Here is a 10,490-nt window from a genome sequence, read left to right as displayed (position 1 = left end):
TTTCTGACATAGAGGAACCACAGCAAATCGCGGGACTTGTTTTTTTCCAGAGTTTTTGGGAGGTAGACATCCCAAATTAACATGTAGAAGCACTACAAAAGTGGAATTTTCATAATATGTCCCCTTTAAGTCAAGTTGTTGAATTGAGTCCAAAAAAAGCCTTAGTAAAATTCACCACTGTGAATAAGTCAATCTGAACAATGGACGTAAACTTGTTTGGCAGGTTTGGTGGTTGTTGTTTTCCCAGTGATTTAATGATTACCTTTAATAAACGTAATGTTCTAAAGAATGGGCGGATCATTTTTCAAGTTAAGATGAGACTGTCAGGGTAGAAACTCCGATTTAAGGAGGAGGAAGTACATTAATAATAATGGTAATCCCATGCCAAAAGTTCCACCTGATGCTGCTTACATTTAAAAAGTTTCTTCATAACACTTGAAAAATATAATAACGAGACAGTAGCCTATGTTATTATGTTAGAAATCAAAGAAAAATGCTGTTCAGCAAATTAAATGAAACAAACACATTCTGGGTGCACAGCTTTTGGGAGTAGCACGAAGTGCATATTGTGTTTGGGCAATATACAAATGAACTTGACCTGAAACCCAGTTTGTACTCTCTCCCTCGCGTCTATCACACAGGTGCTGCAGTGATGGGTTGGTTGGCTGCGCTGTGTCTCGTGCTCCTGCAGACTGGGGCTCATGGTTTTGATATTTTTGATGGGATCTCTCTGAATCATCAGGAGATCACTGAGAGCGCCATCCTTGAAACCACGCTGGATGTTTGCCGTGCTGTGGTTCAGGCTGCTGGCAAAAAGTTCACACCACCTGTAAGGGTTGAATCAAGCGAAATTAAACAGATTTTGTACTAACAAATAATTATTATTAATTCCCACTGCAATAAAACTCTGTGTGTGTGTTTAGATACCGCCTTACACTGCTGAGTCTGTTGCTCGTGCCTGTGATGCGGCAAAATCCTCCAAGAGTTTCAGCCAAACCATCGAGTTTATCCAGGACAAAAATGTGGGTATAGACCAGCGGTATTTCTACAGCGCCCGTCATCACTTCGAAAACGAGGAATTCACGAAGGGAAAGAAACTCATCACCAGCGGATTATCAGCTGTCAAGGCCAACAATAAATTCCAGAACTTTGAAGCGGCGAGGAAAACTCTGGGAAGACTGCTGCATTCTTTACAGGTACTTTCTATTTATGGTTATCTCCATTGCAGGTAATTTATGAAGTAAAAATGTGCTTCGATTGCAATAAATATTTTTGGAGGGATCTGGGTGAAAATAACTTCTGTGGTTTACCTTTTTAAATCTGAAGGATTTCTACAGTCACAGCAACTGGGTGGAAATGGGAGAAACAAATCCAAACTCTAAGCTGATCAAACCAGGAAGCCTCGGAAAAACAGCAGGTAAATACATCAAAGCTATAGTCTCAGTGTGTGTCAAAAAGTCACCACCTTGTTTGCTTTGACTTTATTTAACCAATTGTATCAAACATTTAAAAACTGTATGCATATTATTCTTTACACCGATTTCTTTTGTGTATATGTGCACTATTACTCCTCTTTGCTCAATGTGGTCTGATGGTCCACTGCATTTCACTGCTCTGGTGTTGATTGTGTTCAACAGCAACTAAACTGAATCTAATCTCACCCAATGTGTAGCAAAAAGCAAAGCAACCTGTCGCAGCTGCAACGGAGATGACTGCACGAACAACATTCTGGAGGACATCCTGCGGGAGAAGATACTAACCACAGGATATTTTGAACTTCTGCCTGGATCCTCCAAACCTGATGGTAAATCCCTTCATGTACCTGACTGGGTCATCGACAGGATCCGAATCCAATGCTAGTTTTATGATTGTGATTCCCAGATGGCAGCAGGATGTGGGTCACCTCAGGCAATGAATAATGAAGTAATGAAGCACTACTGGCTTTCTCGTGACCGAAACAAAATGAGACGTGAGCCTTAAGTTGCCCACTTTACAGATATGGCCCGTATTTAACAATGTGTTTAGTTGATTCATGTTCTATTGAAATGTTGACTTTTTTGTGACATCCAACAATAATGAACCTGTGGATGCTGTGGTTTTCATGCCTCCTCTCTGGCGATACCCAGTGGCCAGGGGCATTATGTTTTGGGGTTGTCCATCCGCCCTATTCTTACGAACACGATATCTCTGCTTTTGGGGACTTTCTTCAAATTTTGACCAGTTGTCACTTAAACTCAAAGATGAACATATCACTTTTCAGTGGTCGAAGGTCAATGGTCACTGGGACCTCATACGACCCTGGTAGGAAAATGTCTGTAGACTGATGGAGGCATACGATCGCAAACAAGACAGCCGTAGTGCCAGGATTTCAATAATACACAGCATTTTACATTTTATGTCCCTAACATCCGCTGGTGGCCACTAACACCTGCACACATCTACTGGTAGTTGGTAACTTAATTTATGCAGAAGATCTTCAAATGTCAAGGGATATTCATCATCTTTTCCTATATTAAAATTTTTTGATTTTATGCAAAGAACTCCTCATTTTCTGTTGCTTGAAACACGGTATGGTTAGACAGCTATTAAAATACTTAAATTAATAAACGTGTTAATAAGTCCACACATATGCAACATAAATAACTGGCTTATTTGTTATTTTAATTTAAGTTAGACATAAAATATTTGACACGGCACACAGTAGTAACCACCTTGATCTGCATCTGCACCAACATTCTTTGGGTTCTTCTCTGGCCCCATCCCTCCAGCAGGTCTGTTAGAAATAAGTTCAGTAGTTTTTTGTGTAATCCTGGAAATAAATTAAACAACCAACAAACAGACACATGGGTCAAAACATAACCACCTTAGCCAGGGTAATAAAACTGAAACGCATTTACATATAAACGCTCATGAATACGGAGGAATGTTGTCACCAATAGAAGAGGCAAGTGTCAAGCTGAGCGAGTCATTCTTATTCTGTTTCCTCATGGTAAACAGGAAAATGCAGCCATGGAGGTGGATTTGACAGAACAAGCAGCATTGATCCTACGGGTGGGATCAACAAAGACACGAAGGATTCTGAACACGGACATCTCCACGTTAAAGCAGCAAACATGGCCATCGCTGCGACCAAGCTGGTGCTGGAGGATATTCGTCTGGCTGCCGGTGACGCCACATTCCTACAGTAAGAAACCAATCAGTCACAGTTACTGTATGCACTTTAAAAATCAGAATCACAAAGTTAATCTCAACTTTTTGAAAACTCGTTCCTCAGGCTGATGGGAATCAACAAAGGGAAAGCTCTTTGTTTTGTCATCGACACCACGGGAAGCATGGGTGATGACATTGCGGCAGTGAAGGAAGTCACAAGCTCTATAATCAACAGCAGAGTGGGGACAGAGGACGAGCCCTCGGCTTACATTCTCGTACCGTTCAATGATCCAGGTGGGACCTTGAAGTCTTCATTATCCTGTATATGGGTCTTTTTTCCCATAGAGAGTTTACTCTTTCTGTCTGTTAAACCGTCACAATGGAAATGAGTTGACCTTCATCTGTCGCTTTCTTGTACGACATATTCCGACGATAGATCATATTCGCACAGTGGCCATTCTCCTCTGCCTTCACACTCAGGGCGGGAAGCTCAAATACTCTCCACAGAACAATGTTGTATTGCCATGATCCGGGTTGTAGTTCATATTAACTATAGACTATATTATTACATTACATTACATTTCATTTAGCTGACGCTTTTATCCAAAGCGACTTACAATAAGTGCATTCAACCCTGAGGGTACAAACCAAGAACAACAAGAATCAAGACAGTAAAATTTCTTCGAAATAAAGCAAAAATACAGAGTGCTATAAGTAAGTGCCATTTTAGTGCTACCAAAGTGTTAGTTTTCAAAAGTGGTTAGTTTTTTTTTTTTTTTTTTTATTCAAGGTACAGTCGGAAGAGGTGTGTTTTTAGTTTTCGGCGAAAGATGTGTAAACTTTCAGATGTCCGGATGTCGAGTGGGAGCTCATTCCACCATTTAGGAGCTAGGACAGCAAACAGTCGTGATTTTGATGAGTGTTTAGCTCGCAGTGAAGGAGGAACGAGTCGTTTAGCTGAAGCAGAGCGGAGAGAACGTGCTGGTGTGTAGTGTTTGACCATGTCCTGGATGTAAACTGGACCTGATCTGTTTACAGCATGGTATGCGAGTACTAGTGTTTTGAACCGGATGCGGGCAGTCACTGGTAGCCAGTGTAGGGAGCGGAGGAGCGGAGTAGTGCGAGTGAATTTAGGTTGGTTAAAAACCAGTCGAGCTGCTGCATTCTGGATGAGCTGCAAAGGTCGGATGGCAGTAGCAGGTAGACCTGCCAGGAGGGAGTTACAGTAGTCGAGGCGTGAGATGACCAGGGCCTGGACCAGAACCTGCACCGCCTTCTGAGTGAGAAGGGGGCGTATTCTCCGGATGTTGTAAAGCATGAATCTACAGGACCGCGTTGTTGCAGTAATGTTGGCAGAAAGGGAGAGTTGGCAGTCGAGTGTCACACCCAGGTTCCTAGCAGTCTGAGTGGGGGTCAGCACGGAGTTGTCAAAGTTAATAGTCAGGTCATGGGTGGGAGAGTTTGTCCCTGGAAGGAAAAGTATTTCAGTCTTGTCAAGATTAATCTTCAGGTGGTGAGCGGTCATCCACTGAGAGATGTCAGTCAGACAGGCAGAGATTCGAGCTGCTACCTGTGTTTCTGATCGGGGAAAAGACAGGATTAGTTGGGTGTCATCAGCATAGCTATGGTAGGAAAAGCCATGTGAGTGAATGACAGAGCCGAGAGTGTTGGTGTACAAAGAAAAGAGGAGAGGACCCAGGACCGAACCTTGAGGGACCCCAGTAGTGAGAGGACAAGGTTCAGAAACAGATCCTCTCCAAGTTACCCGATAAGTGCGTTCGTTGAGGTAGGAAGAGAGCAGGGAGAGTGTTATATAAGAACATGGATAACATGACAGCTCCCCAAAAGTTAAATATTATGATTGCCTCCTGGTGGCGACTGCTAACATTAGCTGTCGTCCAATAAGATTTATCGTTTGGGCTTATTTGACCTTGAAACTGAATCACAGCAGAACAACAGTTCAGAGCAGCATTTGAGCTTCTTATACTGAGAGTTCATGATGTCCGTGGTATACATATGTCTATACGTGAGAATGGTAACAAAAATTGTTATTACTACTCAGTATCTCACCAAGATGAAAAGTCTAATAATTTCTCCCCTCTCGTCTCTACCTGAAACCCAGACTTTGGGCCCCTGACGAGGACCACAGATCCAGACGCTTTCAAGAGAGCTATCAATTCACTTACTGCAACTGGTGGAGGAGATACTCCAGAATTGAGTCTTTCAGGACTTCGGGTACTGTTGAAATCTTTGAGACTACTTCATGATCTGACACCCCAAATCCCACGATAATGGTTTAAAACAAACTACATTGGTGCTGCTTGTCTCCTCCGTACAGCTGGCTTTAACCGGTGCTCCTCCAGGCTCTGATATCTTCGTCTTCACTGATGCACCTGCTAAAGACGATCACCTGTTGGGTGCAGTGCGCACACTCGTAGAACGAACCAAATCAGTGGTGAGTATAGTTCTTTGTCCGAGTAAAAGCACAGGCCGGGGAAATTAATATTGCAGTAAATTTGTGTCAAAGAATTTACTTTGAAATTAAAAATAATAACTGCCTGTAATAAAATGAATGACATAATAACAGAGGTATGCTAAAACAGCCGTGATGAGTGTTGGGATGCTAAAGAAAATTCTATGCTTCTCGTCCTTGAGGGAAAAAGTCAAACTGGATAGTTCCACTGTTTATTGTTAATTCAATAATGCACAGCACAGCAAAGCTTGCCCGGAGAAACATGACCTGCTTTGCTCTGTGGCAGTTTGGTTTGGTGGTTTATTCTTTGTTGGCTTCTCATTGACTTCAACTTTGACAATATTGCAATTAGCAATATTGCTTTTGTGTTTGTGTGACCGGGTCTTCTTTGACTTCATTAATGATCCACTTTATATGAACTACTTCATACACTTGAGTGTGCCTCACGGTCTTTAAGCGTTAAAAGTGTAAACAATATTCAATAGTCCACAGTTAGTGGTGTTGTGCAATACTGCATTGAACGTGATATCATAAAATGGTGTGCCTTACGGCATTCAATAAATTTGGTTATCAAAATTAAATATTAATATTAAAAATATTAATATTAAATCATAACTTTAATTGATTTAAGTTACCTTGGGGCACCACCCTTCAAAGGAAGGGAAAAGATAGCCAATTTATTGATTAAGTCTCATAAAAGTACTAACTACAAATTTGGAACTCTGATAAACAACCTGCAGGGCAAAAACACAAAACTCAATCTTACCAGCACAAATGTCATTTCCATGACGTTTAAAACAGGAAAGCAGATTTGAAATTTGCTTTGTAAAGGCTTCTATGCTGTGTTACTTGCCAGGATATATAGTACTGTTGTTGAATTGGCCAAATATGAGCGTTTATCTTATCGCAGACTGATCATACATTCCATGTTTTCAATTGCAACTTAACATGATCTTGTCTCAGTTTCTCATTGACCTACTTTCTTTTTAGGTGAACTTCATGATAACTGGCAGTCTGGGGCTTCGTCGCCGAAGAGCGATCAATAATACCAACAATCAACAACAACAACGACAACCCAGAGCAATAACAAAAGCATCTTCCAAGGTGTACGCAGACCTGGCTCAGGCTTCTGGAGGTGTGGCTATTCAAACCACAAAAAGTCAGCTGCTCATGGCCACCACCATCGTTACAGAGTCCTCCAGCTCCGCTCAGGTACAAACAAAACGCTCACACTGGCACAAGCGATTTTAAGATGATTGATCACGATTAAATTGGATAAATCAGTTTTAATTAATCTTCAAGGTTCTCCTTCTGCAAGCGGCCAGGAATCCTGGAAAATCCGCCAATTTCACTTTCACAGTGGACGAGACGGTAAAAAACCTCACCATCTTCATCACTGGGCGCTCGGTCGCCTTTACTCTCATCAGCCCCTCAGGTGATCTGTCATTGCTACTGATTAAAGCGATTAGTGCGTGTTTATTAACCATTTATTAACTAGTTCACCAGTGTGCTTCATTTATTGTTTTCTCTAGGTGTGTCTCAGAGTAGCACTGACCCGACGGGACCTTTGATCAGTTCATCTCAGTCACTGGGAAACTTCCAGACTCTGGAGCTGACAACACAAGTGGGACGGTGGGAAATAAGATTGGTGTCAACAAATCCCTACACGCTGAAGGTCAAAGGTGCGGCCTCCGGGATTATGTTGCTTAATCACATAATGAGTAGTTAACATTGCATTGTTCTATATCCTTTATCTGGACTGGACCATTTTCTCAAAACCCAAAAGAACATGGTATTACTTAAAGGTTTAGTGCTATTTTTGTTCCTCAACCTAAACTTGCTAAACTTGCCGAACAGATTTTGAGCCTACGATCTTCAACATGGAAGATGTGCTGCCGAACCACTGAGCCATAAAATCAACGGTCAACTACTCATGTGTTTAAAGCTGTGACAATATCGACCATCTTGGTTCAGGGGGAAATATCTCGTCATCTACTGACTGCAATGAAACTTTGCACATGCAGCCATTTCCCTCAGAGAAGAGACGTTACAGTGAATTAGGTCACGGGCGGATTTACATGTGGCTGCTATGTTTCATTTTTTCTGAACTTTAATATTTTGCAGGTGAGAGTTCCATCGACTTCCTCTCCGACTTTTTGGAGGTGTCCGAGGGCCCATTGGGAGGTTTTGAAGTCCTGGAAAATCGCCCCAGAGCTGGTAAAGGACCCATATCTTTGTGATAGTTAAAAGATTATTTTAAACAGCTTCTTACATGCTTGAATGGTTTTTCTCCTGTTATTTTTTTTACCCTGAAGGTGCCAACGCCAGCTTGAGGGTGACGGTAACCGGGGGGGTGTCTGCCATAGTGACAGAAGTGTTTCTGGTGGTATCGTTAACGTCAGAGAGGGTTAACGGCAGCCTGGAGGCTCTGGGGAAAGGAAAATTCTTAGCTCGGTTTGACAGTATTCCATCGGGTGAGTTTGTGGTGCTTGTGAAGGGCCAGAGCAATGAGAGCAGCACCCGTTCCTCCAAAGCAACTACATCATTCCAAAGGCAGTCATCCAACTCCATCCGGGCCTCTGCTGTGACTGTTTCAGCTGTACGTAAAATACATCGGGCTAGCAACTGAACTGCAGTTCTGATGTTTCACCTGTTACTGAATGTTTTTCCTTTCTTTTGTTTTTTAAGGATGATTTAGATGGTGTCTTGGAACCAGGAGTACCTCTTTCTGTTCCTTTCTCTGTGTCGAGTAATGGCTCAGGAGGAAGCTTCACTATCCAAGCTACCAATGACCAAGGTTTTACGCTATCGTTCCCATCCACTTTGCTCCTGACCGCTGGAAGCATGGCTAATGGCATGGTGAACATCACAGCACCTGCTGGCACTGCATCTGGCACCGACGTCACCCTGACCATCGAGGCCAATGCTCCAGGAGGCACGGACGCCAACTATGTCGTTCTGCGTTTGACTGTCCTCGTCCTGGTAACTCTCAAAATCATTCTACCCTTCATTCTTGTTCTTACTGTTTGAATTGCTGATGTATAATCACCTGACTTCATCTTCTTTTCTCTTCTCTCTCCGCAGGTGACTGATTTCACGGAGCCAGGCTGTCAGCTGCTCAGCCTGCAGTCCGACTGCTCTGCAGACTGCAGCGCGTCGATGTGGGAGCTGTCAGTGGAGGTGACCGATGGGGTGAACGGGACGGGCATCGACACCATCAGCTTCAGAGGAGGCAACGGGACCAGTAACACCAGCCTGCTCGCTGGTAATGCAACGCTGGTGTCCTATAATGCGTCTTGCTGTTCACCTGATGTGGAGATAGTAGTTGTGGATCAGGTGGGTAATGTAGGCTCCTGCTCCTACACAGTCCGGACAACGACACCAACAGTGAACACCACTACAACCACCGCACAGCCAACAACAGCAGCTTCTGCACAAGCGGTTCAGTCTCTTCTTCTTTGCCTGAGCATCACAATTCTAGGGCTCAGCTTAACCATCTGAAACGGGATAAGTTAAATCTGTACATCCAGGATCAAGAATCAAATATTAAGACATGCTTTTTGGGTTTGGAAAATCACTTTCCAGTTTATTCTCAGTATATAATCAGGATCTCGGTTTTCTACTGAGAGGTGTTTCTAATAGCTGGTCTACCCGTGTTGATTTAAATGGGTTTAGCTTAATAACCTGGGAGCTTTGAGTTTGAAGCTTTGTTTGCTACAAGTAGGCGACTACAGGCTGCTGATTTCATCATTATATAAATACATCATTCATGATGTGGGCGTTACTGATATTAAAGCTGATTGTTACCATTGATTAAATGAAAATGTTTCGACGTTCTCTTTACCCTGTTAAAGGGTTTTTAGAAGTTTTTCCTTACTCTTGTTGAGGGTTAAGGACCGAGGATGTCACACCATGTTAAAGCCCTATGAGATAAATTGTGATTTGTGAATATGGGCTATACAAATAAAATTTGATTAATTGATTATCTATGTCCGAGACTCTTTTATTTCACAAATAATAAAAAAATATATCATGATAAATTGAATATAAAACCACAACATGGATCACAAAATGAATTGAAAATACTTATGCCCATACTGTCAAGCTTTTAGTGGCATGATACACAGGTTAAAAAAGAGGGGGGGGGGGGACTTTTAGATCAGCTTTAATCTTATTGATGAAGCAAGGTGGTAAATTAAACTTAAGCTTTCACCAAAATGTGATATAAAATTTAGTGAAAGGGGAAATAAAAACATGAAGTTTTGGCTTGTTTCACATGGGGGCAGCAGAGAACCAAAGTGATTCATTCCTGAGCTGTACAAAACCATAAGAGCGCCATCTAGTGGAGTAAGTATGAGCATCACTGACTCATACAGAAGAAAGAAGCTGATATGATGTTTCAAACCCATGAGGATTTTTTATCTAATCGCAAAGAGTTAATTTCTCTATCCAGAGACAATACACATACACACAACCCTGCAGGTTTCGTATCGTGTTCACAGGAGAGTGCACAGTCCAGTGGCGTGCTGATGAGTATGTGTTATGTATATGTTGGGTCAATTAGCTTCTTCACTTCTCTGTTGATGTGGGGACCTCAACATGTCTCCAACGCATCACTGCCAATCGGAGCTAGTGTTGATCAAGACCCGTGTCCTCTGCAGAGTAATTTGACCCTGGAGGGAATCCCGATTGAAACCATTCCTATTGCAGACAAAAGTTCGATGTTTGCTGGTATAAGTGGGTTTTTTTGACCATTGGAAAAGTGGCTTCAGTATTAACAGATGCTTAAGTTTATGCAGACACGTCTCCACTTCCTCCCACTATCCAGAAATGGGGCAAAAACATACCAGAGAGACTGTTAATAGAA

At 42.3% G+C, this 10,490-nt stretch overlaps 1 protein-coding gene across 1 annotated transcript; it reads left to right on the top strand.

Moving 5' to 3' along the window:
• The first annotated feature begins 652 nt into the window (after positions 1–652).
• On the top strand, positions 653–9,436 carry LOC133019806 (von Willebrand factor A domain-containing protein 7-like). Its single transcript, XM_061086375.1, has 16 exons — positions 653–829; positions 924–1,196; positions 1,327–1,417; positions 1,673–1,804; positions 2,998–3,184; positions 3,275–3,444; positions 5,273–5,385; positions 5,489–5,605; positions 6,614–6,835; positions 6,926–7,058; positions 7,156–7,305; positions 7,748–7,840; positions 7,939–8,222; positions 8,312–8,605; positions 8,708–9,010; positions 9,299–9,436. The coding sequence occupies exons 1-16, from the start codon at positions 653–655 to the stop codon at positions 9,434–9,436; spliced, it is 2,877 nt and encodes a 958-aa protein (XP_060942358.1).
• Positions 9,437–10,490: the final 1,054 nt, after the last annotated feature.

Source organism: Limanda limanda, chromosome 14, assembly GCF_963576545.1.
Source record: "Limanda limanda chromosome 14, fLimLim1.1, whole genome shotgun sequence".
Taxonomy (NCBI): domain Eukaryota; kingdom Metazoa; phylum Chordata; class Actinopteri; order Pleuronectiformes; family Pleuronectidae; genus Limanda; species Limanda limanda.
Note: the sequence above shows the minus strand (reverse complement) of the source record. Positions and strands in the feature narration are given on the sequence as shown.

Excerpts from the sequence above, each read along its gene's own strand:
- LOC133019806 (XM_061086375.1), top strand. The coding sequence starts at position 653 with ATGGGTTGGTTGGCTGCGCTGTGTCTCGTGCTCCTGCAGACTGGGGCT. Across the intron at positions 830-923 it reads GCAAAAAGTTCACACCACCT|ATACCGCCTTACACTGCTGA; the intron begins GTAAGGGTTGAA and ends GTGTGTGTTTAG. Across the intron at positions 1,197-1,326 it reads GACTGCTGCATTCTTTACAG|GATTTCTACAGTCACAGCAA; the intron begins GTACTTTCTATT and ends TTAAATCTGAAG.